This window comes from Curcuma longa, chromosome 2 (genome assembly GCF_044706935.1).
Source record: "Curcuma longa cultivar G26 ecotype Majalengka, Jawa Barat chromosome 2, ITB_CL_G26_1.1, whole genome shotgun sequence".
NCBI classification, from domain to species: Eukaryota; Viridiplantae; Streptophyta; class Magnoliopsida; order Zingiberales; family Zingiberaceae; genus Curcuma; species Curcuma longa.
This window is the reverse complement of record NC_133862.1, coordinates 13,652,188-13,674,135: the sequence shown is the minus strand read 5'-3', so window position 1 is coordinate 13,674,135 and position 21,948 is coordinate 13,652,188. Positions and strand designations below refer to the sequence as shown.

The 21,948-nt window shown below is 36.4% G+C and overlaps 2 protein-coding genes across 2 annotated transcripts in view; one reads left to right on the top strand and one right to left on the bottom strand.

Moving 5' to 3' along the window:
* Positions 1-3,032, top strand: part of LOC141821660 (uncharacterized) — a 6,222-nt gene extending 3,190 nt beyond the window's left edge. The window contains exons 3-4 of the mRNA XM_074709023.1: positions 2,032-2,292; positions 2,527-3,032. Coding sequence (XP_074565124.1) covers positions 2,032-2,292; positions 2,527-2,835 — 570 coding nt within the window. The 3' untranslated portion in view covers positions 2,836-3,032. The remainder of the gene's footprint in view (positions 1-2,031; positions 2,293-2,526) is intronic.
* Positions 3,033-6,813: 3,781 nt separating this feature from the next.
* On the bottom strand, positions 6,814-12,929 carry LOC141822241 (MACPF domain-containing protein At1g14780-like). Its single transcript, XM_074709683.1, has 7 exons — positions 12,630-12,929; positions 11,796-12,034; positions 11,379-11,580; positions 11,233-11,310; positions 10,954-11,137; positions 9,519-9,685; positions 6,814-7,672 (listed from the first exon to the last, which is right to left on the bottom strand). The coding sequence occupies exons 1-7, from the start codon at positions 12,873-12,875 to the stop codon at positions 6,956-6,958; spliced, it is 1,833 nt and encodes a 610-aa protein (XP_074565784.1). The 5' UTR covers positions 12,876-12,929; the 3' UTR covers positions 6,814-6,955.
* Between the last annotated feature and the right edge of the window lie 9,019 nt (positions 12,930-21,948).

The following is a 21,948-nucleotide window of genomic DNA, read 5'->3' as shown; positions in this document are numbered from 1 at the left end:
CTAGAGTCATGGTGGTTAGAATGATACACGACACTTTTATTGAATCATTGTGGTGTATCTTCCACAAGTCATGCGCATGCTAAGTATCTAATCTTGAGCATTGGCTGAGAGGGTGGGTGATCTATCATATAGAATCTCTTGTGACCTAGGACAATCTATAGGTTCATTTCCCTACCAAAACATGTTATTGCCCTCAATGATAGAACAAATTAACATGTTATTGCCTGCAACCTTCACCTTAGATTTCATCAATCTTAACTTTGGCTATGTTCCTGTTGAGATCGGCTTCCGGACGCGTCGTTGGACCAGTCAGCATGCAGGAGAAGAGAGGGGGTTGCACCCGCTGGAGAGGGCCTCCACACCGAGGAAGGAGAGAGGATCAACCACCGGAAGGCCCTGAAACATCACAGGAGAACAGAGGTCATCCTAGCGCCGGGGAGTCCCCGGACGGCCACTCCAACGCTCAAGTCAGCCCAGTCAGGAGGAAGAAGAAGTACAGTAAAATAAAAATACTGTAATGAAATGCTCAGCCCAAAAAAGATAAAAAGAGTAAGAGAGATCCAGAAGAGAGAGCCTGAAGCCTCTTCCCCCCCCCCCCCCCCCCCCCCCCCCCCCCCCCCTTTCCCCTTTTTATACCTTAGGAGCTCTCCTCCCTCATGATCGGAGAGGAGTTCTCTCTTTTTGGGAAGGATTGACCCTGCCTCGAGAAGACCACCTTCATTAATGCTAGTTGTTCCTTGGAAAGTATGATAAGATATGGTATGGGGAAGATTATTCTGTCATGTCACATCTCCAATTAATGCTTGACAACTCCTCTCACTAATGCTTTGATGAGGCTGCTTATCCTTTGTTGATTGCATGACTATTTATGACAAAGCCTAGCTTTGAGAAGATCTTGATATGACAAGACATGGTCTTGAGAAGACCTTGATATGACAAGGCATGGTCTTGAGAAGACCATTTTTGATAAGTCACATCCAAGGATGACTTTAAGCAGACTATTATGACGAGTTGCATGGGCTGAGTAGGCTGAGTGCCGAGTGGGCTGAGTGGAGGGCTGCCGAGCCGAGCCGAATGGAATGGCTGTGCTGAATGGAGGCTGCTGTGCCGAGCCGAATGGAGGCTGAGCTGTGCCGAGCCGAATGGAGGCTGAGCTGTGCCGAGCCGCATGGAGGCTGAGCTGTGCCGAGCCGCATGGAGGCTGAGCTGTGCCGAGCCGAATGGAGGCTGAGCTGTGCCGAGCCGAATGAGGCTGAGCTGTGCCGAGCCGAATGGCTGCTGAGCTGCTGTGGCTGAAGGGGCAGAGATGAACTGCCAAACCGAACGGCAGAGCTGGGCTGCCGAACTGGATGGGCAGAGCTGGGCTTCGAACTGAATGGTCCGAACGGGGCTGCTGAGCCGGCTGGGTAGAGTGGGCCAAGTCGTAGATGACCGCCTCCCTGAGGGGGGTTATAACACCCGTAACATATCATTTTATATAGTCAGCCCCAAAATGAGGAACATGCATCATACGCATGTTGGAAGTGTTAACCTATATGTGCGCTTCTACGTACGATCTACCCTTTATGAGATAGATTCTCGGGACTAAGTCCTCAAGGATGCATGGCTATAGTATAGTGATGCAAATTTATAGAGATAGCCACAAAAGGAAACTAAATGAATGTCTAACATCATATCGAAAAGAACGTAATTATGGAACAAAAATTAATCAAAATCTACTTAACTCCTAAAATAGAGATAATTATGTGATAATTTTCTCAAATGATCATAACAAATATTAGATACCAAATATATCTCTAATATAAAGGCGGAAGATATGAAAAGCCACAGCATATGTAATTTAGGGGGAAAAAAAAGCCACAGCATATGTAATTTTGCGGGGAAAAAAGGTTTTTTTGTAAAAAAGATTATTTCTATGAGAAAAAAAAAGATCTTTTGTAAAAAACCAAAAACCATAATATGCGATGGTTCATCTCTCCATGTTTGTGCGTATTCTTGGCAACCGACCCAAATTATATTCCCCATTGAGAGAGTGAGAACGCGATGCGCTGCTCGCTTTACTCACTTCGTCTTCGCCCAGTCGCCCTCCCTGGCCTGAACCCTAGAAAAGGACCCGAGGGGAGGAGGAATATTGCAGAAATCAACAAGCGATCGATGTCTCTATCTTCCTCTCAGGCAATGGCAGGAAAGGAGGCTGTGACCCTGGAGAGCTTGAGGAAGAAAATGGCAGATTTTGCAAGGGAGAGGGACTGGGAGCAATTCCACAGCCCCAGAAACCTCCTCCTTGCCATGGTACGCTCCTCTCCCTCCCTCGAAATCTCTCCCTATTTTCTTTTTGTTTGGTCTGTGGCATGCATTCGATGAGACCCAAAAAGGGTGGGGTTTTTTTTTTTTTTTTTTTTTTTGCCTTTTTGGAGACCATTAGATCGGATCACCGTTCTTAGCTGTTAAATTTTTTGCCTCTGTATGCTTATAACCCTAAATCGCTGCACTATGATTCCTCATCTTTATGCTGTTGTTCTGCAGGTAGGAGAGGTTGGGGAGCTGTCGGAGATCTTCCAGTGGAAAGGTGAGGTGGCCAAGGGGCTACCGGACTGGGGGGAGGAGGAGAAGCAGCACCTGGGGGAGGAGCTCTCTGATGTGCTGCTCTACCTCGTGAGGCTCTCAGACATGTGCGGGGTGGACCTTGGGAAGGCTGCCCTCAGGAAGCTGGATCTCAATGCTGCCAAGTATCCTGTCCACCTTTGCAAGGGCTCCTCCAGGAAGCACACCGATAATCCTTCCGATGCAAACGAGAATCCCAAAAGTGGCGGAGGAGCCCCAGAGGGGCTCTGAAACACCACCTAGGGTTCTAGGCTTACTGTAGTCTTCGTGTGGATGATACTGTTTTACTGTTCTTGCATTGCATGGGCACCATCTGGGCTGGTGGTGCAGCCATTGCTTACTCCGAAGGCTAATTGACAAAACATAATGTCGTCCTTGTTACTTATCTTTTATGCTGCTAAATGCTTCAGAGATGAAGCCTTTTGTCATGATGTCTAGGTTTCTCTTGGTGGAGTTCGTAGTTAATGTACACTAAATTCTGCCATCGGAATCGGGGGCCTACAAAAGTAGAGCTGGTCAGAGAAATGGAGGGATCCAATCAGGGACACTATTCAGAGGCTTCTTGCTGCCATTTGGTACTACTAATGCTCAAGGACTCCTTTTTGTAGTAGGCAGTCCCATTAATTTCTTTTGCTATTTGATAACTGTTCTTTCTGGCAATGTTTTCTGCATTTGTAATTTTCTTCCGTGGTAGAAGGCCCTTTGTCTGGTGGTTGTCTGGTCCAAGAGAGTTTGCACTCTTAATTGATGTTTGGGCAAATTTTGAACCGAGAGATGTTTAAGTTTGGAAATTGAACTCAGTATTTACTTAGGGAAGAAGCATATAATTGGCTTAATTAGTGCACTAGCAGGTAATAAAACTGGTTACTGGACAGTATCTTTTGTTATCATGAACACTATGCTTTGTTCTAATGGACAAGCTAAAATCCAGTGTCTAGGTTTTTACTAAGTCTGTCAGTTTAAGAAAAAATTGTAGAAGTTGCCTTGATTTTTTAAAGAATTTTAGTTATTTGTATGTATGATCTTATTATTTCAAGTTTTGTGGTCAATGATATCTAAGTTAGCAAAGATTCTGTAATCAAATTGTGCTATCTTGTTAAAACTTTCACAATCTTGTTTAGTGTACTACAATTTTCTTGTAATCAATTGTGGTTTAGGCCCCTAGGTAAGATTATGTTATTTTTGATTTACTTTCACATTGACAAAATTTGCCAATTACGATGGTTAGTTGTTTGCTGTTTCTTGGTTAATCTCACATTAACCAATTACCTCGCTATCTTATCAAGACATGCTTTTGTGCGTAGGGCTGTAAATGAGCAAGCCTAGCCGAGTTTTATATTGTGTAAGGTTGTTTGATAAGATAATGGAGTTAAATTAAATCGTGCTTAAAATGAACTACTCATTTAAAACGGTTATACTTTGTGTGTGATTTGTTCTCGTATGCATATTAGGGTTCCATCTCGGTAACTCTTCTATTTCTTTTTAGTGATTTCAATGTTCAATTAATTGTGCTTTCTATTTTTTTTACTTATTTTTATGGGCTCAAATCAAAAGGACGATCTTTATTTATTTTCAAATCATCAAAGAACGTTTCACTTTGAAGGGCGCTCCATTTCATTATCTTGCCGCATACGTTTATCTAAATGTCTTTCAGTATGGTTATCTTCCGCCCATAGCTTTCATTTAATTTGTAAACTGATCGAATATGTTATAACAACTATGAAATTATAATATTATATATATTATAGTAGTTATAGTTTTGTAATTTTTACAATGCATTTGATATATTTAACATTAAAAAATATTTACGTTGTAGCAATTATAGTTTTATAATTGTTACGACGTGAATATTTGGTGAGCATATCGAATTCGTATTGTAGTAGTTGTGATTTTATAGTTGTTACAACGTGAATGGTAGATAAACAAGATTGATTTATGTTTATAGAAATTACGAAATTATAACTGTTACAATGTGAATATCTTTGAATAAATTAAATATGTGTTATAGCAGTTATGAAATTATAGTTGCTATAATATAAATATTTTTTAATGTTAAGTATGTCAGACGTATTTGTAGCTATTATAACATATTTACGATTTCATAGCTGTTATAATATAAATGTTAAGTGAGCAAGTCAAATTTGTATTGTAGCAGTTACAGTTTCGTAGTTATTATTATATGAATGGTAGATGAATAAGATTGAATCTACGTTGTAACAATTATGAAATTATAACTATTACAACGTGAATATATTTGAACAGATTAAGTTTGCGTTATAGTTGCTATATCGTGAATATTTTTGAACGTTAAGTCTGTCGAGCGTGTTGTAGCATTTACGATTCGTAACTGTTATAACATGTGTAGTAGTTACGATTTAGAGCGGTTATAACATATATAATAGTTATCAAATTGTAACTGTTACAATATACTCAATCAGTTTAGAAATTAAGATTTAAGATTTAGACGAAAGATAATAATATAAAATAGTAATAGTAGAATAGTGAGATGCAGGGGCGGAGCCACGAGGGGGGCAGGTAGGGGCCACCGCTCCTCCAAGTTTTTGATTTTCATTAAGTTTGTATTTTAAAAGTAATAATTAAATATTAAATATTTAAAATGTGGTCTCCTCTCGTGCAAATCTGACTCCGCAGATGAGATATCTTTTTTATAAAAAATTAAAATGGGACAAGCGCTTCCGACGATTTAGAAATAAATGGGTGCTCTTTTACCTTTTATCCTAATTTTAAGTAAGATAAGGAAGCTTGTTTTAAAATTTAAAAGTTTTAAAAAGAAAAAAGTATACATCTTAGATTGATCTAAAATTTTATTCTCTAATCTTGTGCGTAAAATAGAGAAGCTTGTTTTTAGAAAGGTCATTTCCAAAGGACAATCATGAGGTTTTTGTTTATTCAAATTTATCTGAGTATATATATATAAAGAGCAAAGTTGTTTTAAATTTTTGATAGTGAGATTTTTCTTTAAAAAATATTCCATCAAAGTGACGTAACTATGGAGACAGAATTATATCGTGATCAACTATAATTTCTTGATTTATTTTTTTACAGACAGTCATGGGGCCGACTGTATGGACCGTTAAGATGGTGGATTTCACCTTTTGCAGAACCGAATTATATGTGCTCTAGATAAAAATATATATGTTTTAAATTTTGAATGTTGATAAATTATGTTTTAAATTTATTTGATGGATAAATTAGAAAAAAAATTATTTATCTTTAAGATTAATCGACCGATATTGGATAGTTAGATTATATATATATATATATATACTATTATTATTATTATTATTATTATTATTATTATTAAAGTTTTTTTCACGTTAGTATTATTATATTTTTCTTATTATTTTTATTATAATTTAGTTATTTTTTGTTGCAATTATATTTCCTTTTTCAAATTAAATTATCTTTTTCATCACATTTTAATTATTATTCTTGTTTAATTATTTTCTCATGTCATTTTAATTATTTTAATTATAATTTAAATATTTCTCTTTTTAATTTAATCGTACTTAATTATTTTCTCATCATAATTATTTTAGCTTTTCTCGTTACAATTTATTTTTTCTTTGATTTTCTCTTTATAATTTAATAATCTTTTTATTTCAATTTAATTAATTCTTCATTGTAATTTAATTACTTTTTCACAATTTAATTTAATTCTTTATCGTATTTTTTTAACCTCTTTGCCAAGAAATTTAATTCATTTACTATAGAATTTATTTTTGCCATTTAATATTCTTGTATCACTTAACTAACTGTCCATTTGCACCTTCCTTGTCTAATTTAACCATTGCAACTTAATTTTCTTTTGTTATTTACTTAATTTTGCTACATAACCTGCCCATTTTTATTCTTCAGTGCAAGTAATCAAATAGTATTTTTCTCACAATAATAAATGATTGATCTAAACAGCCAGTTACCATGAATAAACAACAACAATTAATCTAGTCCACTAGATGAGATCGACATTCAAACTCTATATTCTACTATATTATTATTTATATTTTTAATAAATAAATACTTTTAAAAAAATTATAATCACTACATTTGAACGAAATCAAGGATGGAATGATTCAACAAAATAACCACAATCGAGTAGCGAGTGAAGGTCTTCTTCCTCGATAGGAAACTGGATATGAAATGCTAGAAGCAGAGAAAAATAAAAGGAAAGACTGAACATGGCACAACTTGAAAGAATTAAGTGCAAATTATTGCTAATACCTGTACAACTTTAATACGGATGAAAAGACAATCAATGGTGCACAAAATTGGCTTGGTCCTGCAATCGGAAACTCTTAAATCTACATGGCAAGTAAGAACTATATGAACATTAGTTGAACATCTCAGCCTCAGCCGAATAATTCAACAAGGCAAACTTTACGTGCAAGGTGATTTTCCCCTTTTCTTTGGCGAGCTTAGCGGCAGTTACAAGCCAATGGCCTGGCACATTGTGAGGGCCGCGGACTACCTCAGCCATATCGACAAACTTTAAGAGCTTTCTTGATTGAACTGGCACAGGTGGCCCATCAGGATACACACCTGAATTCAACTGCGGAGGGGCATTCTTTGCAGGTGGTGGTGCATCCCTTGGTGTGAATGGTGTGCTAAATGTGGTGCTTAGATTTGTCAGGAAGCTTCCCTTCAGAGAAGATGCAGGAGCGCGAGACCATTCTGTCTTTCGAATGGTGCAATTCGGAATGTGCATATATCGGAGGCAAAGATGAAGCACTTTCTTAGACCAATTCCCTCTTGTGACAAGTTGTGCACCAATGACAACAAACACACCGTTGGATACCCTTTGGAGCCAAATGGGATCATGCTTCACTGCCAGCGTGCAAATAGCCGAGTAGTTCTTCCATTGGATAGGCTCAAAGTATCCTGGGTCTGGTTCTTCAGATCCTTGCCACTCTGATATCCAAGATGAATCATTGTTTCTGAGTATGCCGGGGAGACTTGAAAGGTGCTGCAAATGTATGGCCAATCGATTGCACTTGGGCCCCTCCAAGTATAACCGCATACCAATGACTGGTTTCTGATTGCTTAGAACCTAAAATCATTCAGACATTGAAGAAAAGAAAACCAAATAATCGTGTTTGTCAAACTCCAGAAGCATAAAACATAAGAATGAATAGTGTGTTCCAATGCTCCAATAAATCTGATCAATATAACCTAGTACAAATAAACCTATTCAATTATTGTGAACTAGTTTCAACCTGCAGAAAGAAAGCACTGAGGATCTGTTCACACATATTTACCAAACCAAGTGTAAAAACAAAGAAATAACCTAGCTGGATAGAGAAGATACTACCATTGTAATATGAAGCAGGGTGGTTATCATATCAAGTAAATACATATAACAATTACTTGTAACAAACCAGTAGGGTAGTGCTTTGAGACTTGGAATTCGATAATAAGTGATTGTCTCTTCATGTTACATTAAATAACAAATAATTGAGTAGATCATGTGCTGACTCACTTGCTAGCGCTATCTTAAAGCTCAAATTCATGTTTCACAATTCAATTCTCAATAATAAAGTTTAGGCTGTGACGGCACAGAAAGGATTTATGATTCAAATGAAATATCACACAGAAAAGGCTACCAAGAACAAAAGCAGGCAGAAATTTGAATAGCCAGTACTAGGTAAACTCTTCTGTATTTAGCTTCGATATGCCCAGTTCAGCATCAGGCTGAAACCAGTCGAGTATGCACCAAACCATAGTTAGCAAAATCTTTAGATCAGTAAACACAAAATTAGTCAACTCCTAGGGCAGTAACTATAGTTCCCAAGATCAGGCCAAAATCCTAAACGATGGCAGTATCAGACAGATGAGATTGCCATTAGGAAAGGGATAAAAAAGAAAAAAAAAGAATAAAAAAATTATTTAATGCATGACATATTTCCAAAATAACAAATAATAATGCCCTTCCCAAATTTTATTGGCAATTAAGAAGGAATTATACTATATTGTATTAAACTATTAAGTACTATTATAATTATCAATGAAATTTAATAAATCATCATTAATATCCTATTATCTAACTGCTAAAATATCTGTAAAAACAGTTTATTAATCATATTATATTTATAAATTAACCAAATAATGTTAGCTCATTATCCACATCTGGTTATTAGTAGATACACCTAGTAATAATTATCTCACTATCTACGTAGTATAATAAGTTATGAACAATATTAGTTCATAGAATAGAATATAACCTATGGTATTGGCTAATCATTCTTATACAAGTGCACTTTGCTTCATCTCCTTTTGCACCTGCATCCTCCTCCTTGACCAAGTTTGCATTCAGATGATTACCAATATAGAGCATCTCTTCCCCTCCATTGATTGCTAATTCATCCTCCATAGTTGGCTTCTAACCTTTTTGTGTGGCAATATCGCATGCTAGAGTTAAAGCTAGAGCAGTGTGAAGTATGTTTAAATGACTTGAGTATTTTCTGATTGATATCACTGAACAACCAATTCCTCGACAAATATTGAATCATGGTTTACCTATCCTAATCCAACTTAGCCATGGGATTGGTCAATTTTAAAAACCATGTAGCGTCTGAAATCTCTTCAATTTTCCCCCACCAAAACCTAAGGGTGTCATGTGCAAGATATTGGGATTAGTGATGCTCTGGATTTGTATATTCCATCCAACTTAGCCAGTACTTTTCAATAGTTATAGAACACAGATAAACAATATTATAAGAAAGGTTGTAACAAACAGTGAAGCAGATACAAAAGAGAGCTTCAAAACATTATAGCATAGCAAACAGGAAAATGCAACAAGAAAAGAAGAGAGAACTACAGAAGGATCCCATGCCTTCTGAAAATAGGATCATGTCAAATTAGGCAATGGGAACTAATGATACATGTGAAAGCTATACCTGGTCAGTATTAACATGAAGCTTTGGACCAAAAAATCTAAACTGCAGTTTGGGATAGGAGACTTTTCTTCTTTGAGGTCCAAGAGCTAGTTCATTGAACATTGGTGCCCACTGATTAGTGACTTGAAATTCCAAGAAATACTGTAAATCTTCAGGATATGGTTTGTCTGACAAGTGCAAAAGCACATGATTGAGCAAAAATAATGCAAAATGAGTAATGAAAAATAGCATCATTGATTCTGAAATTGTTATTTAGCTCTCAGATCAAAGTACGGCCACTTTGTAAGATTAAAAAAGCAAATAGACTCCAGTATAAATTTTACAAACAGATGAAAGTGAGAGCCAGACCAATCATTGTGCAGGGAAAATACATTAGAAAGCTAACGCTATAATTCAACAATAGTATAATGAGAAATAACAACTGTATACTATAAAACAAATTAATTTCAACAACACTAATAAAGTAGTTTAAGTATTAGGAGTAAAGTAAAAAAGAAAAATCTATCGAAAACATATAGTTTTTCAAGTTAGTTTAGTTTGCAATCAACCAAATTGAAATCTTATTCCAATTATTATGAGTCAATTACTCTAACCAAACAAAACATATTAGATTGAAGTTTTTATCCCTGTTTGATTTGATCTTTCTATTTGGACAGTAAAAACTATTTTTAATTTTTGATAAAAAATATTTCATTAGTCATTCAAGTATAGTTTTTTTATTTAGTTTTCTTTATAATCAACCAAAACCAACTCAAAGTGAAATTTTATTTAATCTGATCAATCTCTGTCAAATCAAATTAATATGGTTAAAAACTACAAATTAAATCAAAAATATTATTTTGGTTCAATTGGATTTTTTACTCAAAACTAAAAGTTACATTTTTATTTTTATTTTATTTTCAACAATAAATATACAAATTTAAAATTTTTATAACAAGCAGATGCCAGAACTTATGTGGCTATTTGGACATTGAGAGGTGGTCGTCAAAGCTCGTGCAACATCTTCTTTTCTTTATTTTTATTTTAATTTGAATGAAGAAGTAGTCAACTCATATTTTTTTTTTCAAAAATGTGCCATGTGTCACCTCGGTGTTATGCTACGCATAAAACACATATGCTTGCCCATAAGCTGTTCCAATTTGAGATTTTTTAAATAATAAAATAAAATGGTCCCATGAAATGTTTGAACCTCACAAATGTATTTGTTCTTTCAAAGTGGAAAAAACCACATTACTACAGAAGGTTCAGAAATGCAACTTGAATATTCTTTTAAACGACTATAAAAATGATATCAGAATGTTTGGCACGTATAACATTGCTACCATGAACTACTTAAACAAGTCTAGGGTATATGTACCAGAGCAAATCAATTTCCAAAAAATATAGCCTACTAAGAAAATAATCTAGTAGCACACTTATGCCAATATTAACTTACAGCGAAGGTACAAATTTATAGCATGGCTGAGATATCCACTGCCTGGGATACCAGTAAGAAGAGATGTGATGGGAACAAATTTGAAGAGGATTGCGTCAGGGCTGTTTTGCACGGTCTGTAGCCAGTTAGAGTGAGTTGACATATATGCATCACCTCCTCTTTTTGAACAAATGACTGTGAGTCCCTATGATAAATGAAAATATCTAGTTCAAAATCATCAACTTCAAGTAGAAATAAAATGCAGTAGTATTTATGACAAGGTAATGTCTGTAGTCATACTTCCTTAGTTGAAGATTCTGAATAAAAAGCCAGATTCAACGTGTTAGATTGCAAGATGTTTGTGAAGACCTCAGGTGCCTAGCTAAAGAAAGACATTAGCCAATTCTTCCATAGAGACAAGTCAACATCAAAACAAGTAATTATACCTTGTTCTTGCCTTCTCTGGTTTTCCGATGTAGAGGAGAACGACTAATTCCATCAGAAAATAAAAAATCTCCAAGATACTCAAGATGCATCTTTACCTCAGTAGTTGAAATTGTTGATGAAGAAGTTTGTCTAACACAAACTACATCCTGACCTCCTATAGCTACTTCTACAATTATATGTGTTCCAAATGTCCTGATAAAACTGAGAGAGAAAGAAAAAAGGCATCATTGCTTCATGAAACCATTTCAAGGTGGTGTACAATAGTGCCACCTTGTCCCTATCTCTTTGTCTTGTAGAAAAGAAACCAGGAATTAATTAAAATGTCCATCTTTAAATTGTAGCTTACACAAACTATTATGATCTCAAACGTATATGTCATAAAATAGCTCCATAGTTCTAAACGCATTAGTACTCACCGACTGAGGGATACAGGATCCCACTTCGAAGGTACTGCCTTTTTTACCTCATCGCAGAGAACCAAAGGAGAAGCTTTCAGGTGTAAATTATACAAGGAAATAAAATATCCATCGAAAGCAAGATACTTTGTCTCTTTAGCATCTTCCAACCATGCTCCGGTTAAATCAAAAAGAGCATTAAAATAACCTGAAGGCACTTTTCCTTGGACTGAAGACTTCTGATTCAGTAATTCGGACATCTGTTACATGAAGGAAAAAAGTGTTAATATGATATGAACAATATAATCCCAATGCTAAACAATTAAGTAGAAAAGGATTACCGAATCTTAAATGGAGTGCAAATAAGTAAAATTTACTTTTGTATATTGAATACAATGAGAACTTAGACGACACATATAGAGATTCTACTTTCGATCCTGTAGAACATCAAAAGATCCCAGAAGACCATTCTCCACCTGACAAAACTTTATACAGTTATACGTACTCGATTGGCAAGGCAGAAAAAAGCATTCTCTTTGCTTGAATTTTTGGACAAAAGTAGAACTGAAGAAGTCCAATAAGGGAGGGACTCTATATCGATTCTCTAGAGCAGAAAATCATTAATTGCCATTTTATCGTACTTAGGATTATTATAAAGATTAAACAGAACTACCCTAAATTATCAAAGAAAAGGAAATTCTCTGATCGCTCATTATCCTTATATGACACTCCTTTCCAGCAAACTAGTTCTTTTTTTTTTTATCAAACCCATTAAAAAAAAATGAGCCCCCAGCAATCATCCAAGGCCGAAAAGGAAAATAAACAGACGGAGAAAAAAAAAAATACAAGATTCACCTGATTGAACTCCAGCACATCCGAGCGGAACCGTATCCGATCGCCCTTATCCAATCCGATATCCTCAGAGACGCCACGGACGACATGCCCCCCGGGGAACAAGACATCCCGGGTGCGTGATTCATCGAGTTGCACGAGGCGGCCGCCGTGGAACTCCTTGGCGAACCGGAGGCGGAAGTCGTGGGTCAGGTCGAATCCGAGCCCGAGCGAGCGCAGCGCCCGTAGTTCCACCTTCTCCCCTTCCATCCCTCCCCCTTCTGGGTCGTCGGCCGCCGAACCCGACAGATCCAAGAGAGAGGATCAAAGTAGACAAAGGGCAGGACGGATCCGCACGGTAGTGGCCTTCGTGTTGCTTAAATTGATTCCTGATGTAGATGGCTGCGAGGAGGGTAGTTTGACCCGCTGTGGGTGGCGTCGCCATCATCGACGCCGAGGCTGTGGGTTTTGGGTTTGTGATTTTACCAGGCCGACGAATTAACGACGAGATGTAAATGATTAAAAAAATATTTATATAATACATTTTTTTTACTATATTTTATTTACTTTACCATTTTTATTTTAATTAAATTGGATTTGTTTAAAAATTATAGTACAAAGTTGGTTAATTTACAGCTCAAATCCTGAATAGGGTACCTTTTTGATTATGATCAACTGTAATTTCTCGATTTACTTCTTCATAAATGGTCATGAAATCATTATATAACAGAGAAATTTTAACATCAAAATGAAATTGTGTGTATATAATATATTCCATCGATTATTAAATTAATTAAAATATTTTTATCAATCATAACATCATCAATGCGATTGATGTTTTCGATAGTTTAAAATTAAAAAAATTGATATTTTTTTTAAAATAAAATTGATCGTGAAAAATTCGATCCATTTAATTGATTAACTTATCATTAAAAAAAATCACTGTATTCTCTGCGTAGTTTATTTAAATAAATAAACATAATTAATTACTTTTATTTTATTTCCTTTGGCCAGAAACCGGAAAAGAAGTGGATGACTCGTAATGACAGGAATAGAAAAGAGTGAAAGAGAGAAATTAGTTGAGTAAGCGAAAGCGGGCGGGCAACTGACTCAGAGTCACTAAAAAATAATCAGCATGGGTAGAAAAATTTCATCGTTAATGATATTTAATGATCGATTAACGATCAATTTTTCTCTATCTTTAAAAATATAATTGCTGATTAGATAGAATATCTTCCCGTACTTTTTATTTTACTAGTTTTTAATATATTATATAGTTGTTGAACTTTAAATATTAATATTTCATTTATATTAGAATCATTAAAAAATAAAGATCATTTGCGATGAATTTTACGATGAAAAAAAAAAAATTGTCACAAAATCATTTGGTGATGAATTTTGTGATGAAAATTTTTTCATCGATAATAACTTGTCGCAAAATTCTACGATGAAAAAAAATTGATTCGTTGTCAATTTTTCGACGAATAAATTTTTCGTCACTAAATTCATTACAATTGTGCGATGAAAATATTTTCATCGCAAAATTCACTATTTGTAACTTGCAATGAAAATTTCATTTCATCGCAATTTTTACGACGAATATTTATTTTCGTCGCCAATGTCGCGATGAAAACTGATTTCATTGCAATAGAGAAACTATAAGAAAGTCACCAATTTGGTGACAAAAAAGAATTTTTGTCGCCAAATTTGACGATGAAATCCTGATTTCGTCATCAAATTTAACGCCGAAAGGAATGTTCGTCGTCAAATTTGACGATGAACACCCTGTTTGTTACCAAATTTGGCAACGAAAATTATTTTCGTCGCCAATTTGGCAACGAAACTTCTTTTCGTTGCCAAATTTGGCAACAAACAAGGTATTAGTCACCAAATTGCCAACAAAAGAAGATTTTCATCGCCAATTTGGCCCACCAGCACCCCGTCAGCGGCCCGCCGGGAGCGGAAGAAAGGAAAAGAGAAGAAAGTTAACGATTTTACCATTTTGCACCGTCACCTAACGCGTCGCCATCGCAGTCGCCGGAGGGATCGGAGAGGAGAGAAAACTCAAGATCGAGGTCGCAGGGTCATTGAGGAGAGCAGAGAGTCGCAGAGACACGAAAAATCGTGAAGGAGAAGGAGAAAGGGATGGGAGGATAAGTTAGGGTTTTTGACAACGAATCTATATTCGTTGCCAAATTTGTTGTCAATTGACGACGAATAAGGGTTTCGTTGCCAATCTGATGATGAAAAATTAATTTGTTGCCAAAATTTGACGACGAATTTAGGATTCATCGTCAATTTGCCAACGAATTTAGGATTTATCGCCAATTAGCGACGATTTTTACGATAAAAGTTATTTTAAATTAGTAAATCGTAATTTCCGCAACTAAACTATTTTCATCACAAATTTCGTTGCAAATTGGCGAAGAAAATATATTTCATTTCAAATTGTGTTGCAAATTTGCAACGAAAAATATTCATTGTAAAGTTTCGTTGCTAATACCCTATATTTTTTGTAGTGAATGATCAACTGCATTTACATGATGAAGAAATATGTCACATCACAAGGCACATGACGCTCATGGCACGTGGAAGGGACCGAGAGCATAATTGGATATATTCTTGAAGTTTGTGCCAATCCATGAAACTATGAAGAATTTTCATGAAACACAATTTTTCCCTAATAGATATCATTAAAACAAATGTGCTCGCAAAATTTCAGATTTTTCTGAATTTTGTGGAATTTCTATGGAATTACTGAAATTCGACTGATAAGAACATATTCAGAATATCAGTCGACTGATAACTCCATCAGTCGACTGATCAGTCGACTCAGGACCAAAATGACTCGACTGATCTTTCTGTGAGTTTCGGAATTTAAGGGCAGTCGACTGATAGACCATCAGTCGACTGATAACAGTCGACTGAACGTTCACAGCACTCGACTGATCTTTCTGTGATGTTCAAAATATGAGAACAGTCGACTGTTTTTACATCAGTCGACTGACATCAGTCGACTCACTTATCATCAGTCGACTGATGAGCGAAAAACCTTATATACGCGCCCGACAGCAGGCGACTGAAAACCTAGGTTTCAGTCGCCGGCGCCGATTTCTCCTTCTCCAGCCCTCTCCGGCCATTTCAAAGCTTCCAAACCCTTCCTAAGCCTAACCCTAGGTCTCCACTACATTTTCCTCACTCTTTTGCAAACCCTAGAGCGTTCTTCTTCACATGGAGCAACCAAGGAGGTATATTCCTTTTCCAACATTCATTTCCTCTCAAAATCAATGATTTTACTCCTAGACTAACTTGTTTCTATCTTGTTTATGTGTTTATATCATTGCATTCATTGCATGCATCATATACATACATGATCTTTTGATTTGGTGCATATAGAGGTTATAGAATTAAACGTGCTGTATCCAAAAGTCCTAGAAGTGAAGGGCCTTCTCGTAGGAATCCCTACACCACCTAGGGAACCTACACCTCCTCCTGCACCCATAGTACCACGATTCCATTCGGTCGAAGCCGAAAATCTCTTCTCCACTCTTGACTTTCAGATTATGGGGTGTCGCTATCTGAACAATGACTACTTCACTGCTAGAACCCCACAACTCATGGAACTAATAACTTTTATAAATCTAGGAATTCTTATGTCTTGCACCCATGACATCAACATTGACCTTTGTAAAGAATTCTATGTTAATCTTCGACAAGTAGGAGGGGATGACAATAGGTATGAGTCTACCGTGGGGGGAACCATCATTGAGTTCAACCCAGACATTCTTCAAGCTTTTCTTCAATGTCGTCAATCTCAAAATCCTTTTGTAACTTATCCCAATCCACATGGTATCATTTCTGGATCCTTCCGTCATATCTCAGCTGATACCATACATCGATTTTACTTTGGTACTCCTAGACCCCCACTACAAAATGTGTTTGATCATTCTGGTATGTCTGCAATCCATTATGTCTGGTATCGCATCATTCTAGATTGCATTCTACCTATAGTCACTCGAGGGCGATCTATTATTCGCTGGCCACATCTCATCATGATGTACGCCCTCGAGCATCACCTTGACATCGATATAGCTTTGAATGTCTTTGCTTCCATCATATACTATTCTGCTCCTAGTCAAGGAAAGCTATATATGCCCTTTTGCCACATTCTGACTGCATTCTTTGCATCTAAGGGCATAGATGTCACAAAGGGTCAAATCAAGAAACTTAGAAAGTCATATGATTGTATAGGGTCCCTCCAACTTAGTCTAGCAAAGATAGAGTATCATGACGGTGCCATGAGATGGGCACAAGACATACAGGACCCTGCTGCACCAGCTGACCCTGCTGCTCCTGCTGTTGCTGCTGAGGAGGGTGCACCTGATGCTCCAGAGGGAGCTGCAGCACCTGATGTCCCTGCTCCTGCTCCAGAGCCTGCACGAGGACCATCTGAGGATCGCCTCACACGCATAGAGCAGAGACTTGGAGACTTTTATGGAGAGTTCCTGTCATTCAGACAGGACATTCGTGTGGAGCTCCAGACCATGAGGCAGGACTGGGCTACAGATCAAGGTCAGATCCTCGACTTGTTACGGGGACAGCAGGCACCTCAGGCTCCACCACCTCCTCCTCCTCCAGCAGCTGACGAGTAGATTTAGGATGTTTTTGATGTCAAGATGTATTTATTGTCTTATCATATGTATCTTGAACATCTAGTTTTTTTGATTGTTTGTTATGTTTGTTATGATTTTGGATGTTTGTTTGGATGACTTGATGTAAATTTTTAAACTTGATGACTTTATTAAACTTTGATGATTTTATGAAATTTGTTGACTTGAAATGTTTATCTTGATGCTTAAATGATTATCTCTTTTATGAATTTATTTTGATGCTATTATTGTCAAAATTCATTTGATGATTTTATTGGTGTTCAATTTGAATATATGTTTTTTATGTGCTTATAAATGAATGATGCAAAATTTCAAATCTTAAGGGGGAGAAAAGGTTGAAATATTTAGATAAAGTCAAAATTCAACTTTAAAAAGGGGGAGTTTAAGTTTTCAACTATTTTGAAGGAGGTAAAATTTCAAGGAGAGCTAGAATTATTGAAAAGACAATGAGTTATAATTTCAAACCTTAAGGGGGAGAAAAGTTTGGAATTTCTAAAAGATATTGGAATTTCACAACTTAAAGGGGAGTTTGATTGGTTAAAATTCAAAGAATTGTGATTTCAAACCTTAAGGGGGAGCTTAATTTTCTTTTACTCAAGGAGTTGTGATTTCAAACCTTAAGGGGGAGCTTAATTGTTTTTAAGGGGAGTTATGATTTAGGGGGAGCATTTGATTTAAAAAGTGTTTGAAAGAAGTACATGATGTTTAGGGGGAGCCTTGTGGTTATATCCTAAATTAACATAATCAAACACATTTTAAAATCCCTCAGGAATTTAAACATAGTCTCTAAATCAGAAAATTCCAATACATTAGAAAAGTTGATACAAACTTGGACATATATTGACTTTATTCAATCACTTTTGGAATTTGTATCAAACTACCATATTTGAGACCAAAATTTTTCAAAAATATTTTTCTCAAATAGGGTTAGTCATAAGTAATGTACGTGTGAAATTTCACTAATTTTTGAAACTCGTACAATTACTTATGCATTTTTCAAATTCGTCTCTGATAACTGAAATACAGTTTATCAGTCGACTGTTTCAGACTGCAGTCGACTGCTGAGTCGACTGATAAACTATGAGTCGACTGATACCTCTGTTTTCAGCATATTTTTGAGAATTTAAGTTATTTTTTCCCTCCGAAACGATTGTTGGTGCAATATTAAAGGGGGATAAACATTTTTAAGGAGAATTTAACCCCACTTAGCTTATGGTAATACTTTTTGATCTTTGACAAAAAGGGGGAGAAATATGAATGTTTAAGTTAAGGAGAAATATGAAGTTTTTCATGCCTATTCATATTCTATTCATGCTATTCATGCTATCATATTTTATGATGCTTTTAATACTCTGATATCATGTGATTCATGCTTTATTTATCATGTTTTAATCACATGCCATGCTTTATATGATTTAAAGACCTAACTTAAACAAGGTTTTGCCAAACATCAAAAAGGGGGAGATTGTTGGTGCAATCTTTGCCCCAAGTGCATTGAGTTTCAATGTTTGGCTAAACCATGTTTAAAGTTAGGCAATACTTGTGATCTAACATGTGTGATGCAAGTTTGCAGGAAAGTCCAAGCGTGGTCTTGGCAAAGGAAAGTCCAAGTGGGGTCTTGGCAAAGGAAAGTCCAAGTGGGAAGTCTTGGCAAAGGAAAAGTCCAAGTGGGAAGTCTTGGCAAAGGAAAAGTCCAAGTGGGGCAAGTCTTGGCAAGGAAAAGTCCAAGTGGGTAGTCTTGGCAAGGAAAAGTCCAAGTGGGTAGTCTTGGCAAGGAAAAGTCCAAGTGGGAAAAGTCCAAGTGGGTAGTCTTGGCAAGGAAAAGTCCAAGTGGGTAGTCTTGGCAAGGACTTGACATGACGAAGCTGATGGAAGCATCTCAGGCTAGTGCAAGGATGATGGAGCATCCAGGGAAGGCATGAGGCTATGGGAGGTGTTTGAAGGCCGAGGTCTAGGTCAAGAGAAGCTGAAATGGGATTTTTCAGCTTCACCAGTCGACTGGCCCTGCCAGCAGTCGACTGCTCATAAATCAGACGCACACAGAAAAATCAGTCGAGCCAGAGGAAGACAGGAGTCGACTGGGCAGTCGACTGGTGTATGGTGAGTCGACTGATGCCAGTCGACTGGTCTTGGAACAGTCGACTGCTATTTGAACGTTGGCGAAGATTGGCAAGCATTTAATGCGCTTTAATGCGAGATTTTGTTGCCGATTGAAGCCATCAGTCGACTGGCCCTGCCAGCAGTCGACTGATGCCGAAGAATTATAAAAGAAGCCTGCTCGAGATCAACTCAAGAATTCTGCTATTCTTTCATTACTTTGTGCTTCTTTTGAGAACGTGTTTGTTCTCTATTCTTTGCTTTCTTCCTCTCCTCTTAAACATTATTTCATATCATTTTGAGGAGATCGAAAGAGTTGTAAAGGTTTCTCCGCCTTCGAGGTTTTCGAGAAGGAGAAGATTCATAGTGCATCGGGTGTGTGCGTGCGTGTGGATCCTTGGATTAGTCACCTCTGCGGAGGTGGATACCAAGTAAACAAACCGGGTTAGCGTTGATCTATTGTTTTCTCTTTTATATTTTGCTTCCGCTAACACTCTTGCAGAGAAACAATCAAGAAGAATCGAAAAACGCTATTCACCCCCCCTCTAGCGAACCAACCGATCCTAACACTTGTGATTGCAGTCTTTGTTTGGGCCAGCAGCTTCTAGGCTCTTGCATCTGCTGAGTTTAAAAGCAGCTTTTGGAAAGTCCCAAGCTGGTGTACATGAGGGAGCAAATATGTAAGACATTGCATTGTGATTACTACATCTCTATGTCATATGAATATTGACTTTAATCCAAATGATTAGTATACATATTGTATTGTTTAGAAATGACAGTTTGTTCATAGTTCTAGGATGTACCTTGAGGAAGTATTGATTTTAATGGAATTTAGTCAAGAGCTGCCTGGGCAACTATTTGGGTTTAGGCAGCGTAGCAAGCTGTTTGTGCAATTCAGGCAGCTCAGGTTGGGACATGTGCAGTTCTGGCAGCCTTTGGTTTCAGTTCGTGCTGCCCTGGTAGTAGCTCAACCAGTTCTGGCTGACCAAGCAGCAGATGTGACAATCTGGAAATAATTAGGTGTTGACAAATTTATATTGCCTTTTCTTTATTCCTTTATACTCTTTTCCTTCTAGTTCTCCATTTGCTTGCAACATTTAATTGCTTTAGTTAAAACAACTCTAAATATAAAAAAATTCCCTGCTTATCCCCACTTTAGAATTTATTTGCTACATTTGTCTTTATTTCTCCATTACATGTCTTTTTTTCATGGCTTTTCTATATCTTAAGAATTTTTGACAAAGTGGACATTTTGCTTCAGATGAAAGAACACACATAAAAAATATTAACTATTTGTAATATAGGATTTTTAATTGAATGGTTTATGCAAATTTGTGAGTTGTGCTTATAAGGGAATTCCATGGCTATGCTTCTGTATTTTGCAACTTTTGTGATCATCAGTCAAAAAAAACTGTCATTAAGTTTTAAGTCTGCACTAATTAAGTCTATCCTATTGTTTGTGATCTTTTTTAGGTTTTGTTATCACCTAGTCCTATGAAAGGAGTCTAATCTAGAACTTGTAAGTTAAGTTTTCAGTTCTGATCTTCTTATCTTTGGTTTGGCCTGCAGTGTTTTTTTTTAAAAATTTATTATTATTATTATAAACTGTACCAGACTGGCAGGTCCAAATGATTAAACCTTGAATTGGAGCCCATTCGGTTCCTGTTTCGACCGTATTGAATCAGATTTTTAACTCATTTAACTAGAAAAATTGTGACTAAGGAAAATGACTGTTTCAACCCCAGCTCTAGATTCCAATTTTTTTTTTTTTTGATAGACTTCTGGTGTGAGTAAGAGCATAGATTTAGCTACTGTCTTAGTTGTTTATTGTCTTATAATAATTCATTCAAAATATGCAACTAGAACAGTCTGTCTATTTGAATAATTAGCTACTTGTGGAGGAACAGTGAATTTATGTCATGGAAACCTTTACAAAATCATTGGAGGAATGGAGAATTGTATATAATACAAGTATTGGAGCTAAATTAGCTGATTCACGATTAAGGAATGCCAAGTTTGCTCTGCATTTAAGTATTACATATTTCTGCACTTAGCTATATGCTATTATGCTTAATGCATTTAAGACTAAAATTTCTTATGAGTATTGTGTTTCAAATTGTGTTTCTTTCACTGTAACTTTCCAGTCCTATATTTCTAGAAATTTCTATTTGATTTTTAGTTTAGTGTGAATATTATGTATTTGCCTTTCTTTGATTTTCCTTATTTGCCTAGGAACGGATGAGATTAGCTATATTGTATATGGCCAGAGCACCGGCAATTGAGATTCTGTAATCAACAGGGCTTGCTTGCTTTCTATCAGGTATTTATATAGTTTCAAAGATTATATCATTGCAATACATGGAAAACAATTTAATCTTTCATTCCCGCTTCTGAAGATGGTTGTAGATAAGAGTTTCACCAAAGGGCGCAGAATTCTGATGTTGCTACTATTTGTCTCTATATTGTTTGCAGGTGAGAAATGCATTCTAATGTGGGGGTATGATTAAGTCATGCCACCACTCTTGTGACTTCAATGATTCCTTTTAAGCATTTTTGTGAATGATTTATCATTAGGG

Coding starts and splice junctions, on each gene's coding strand:
- LOC141822241 (XM_074709683.1), bottom strand. CDS start 12,875: ATGGAAGGGGAGAAGGTGGAACTACGGGCGCTGCGCTCGCTCGGGCTC. Junction 11,138..11,232: donor CAGAATCTTCAACTAAGGAA/GTATGACTACAG, acceptor CATTTATCATAG/GGACTCACAGTCATTTGTTC. Junction 9,686..10,953: donor TATAAATTTGTACCTTCGCT/GTAAGTTAATAT, acceptor TGCACTTGTCAG/ACAAACCATATCCTGAAGAT.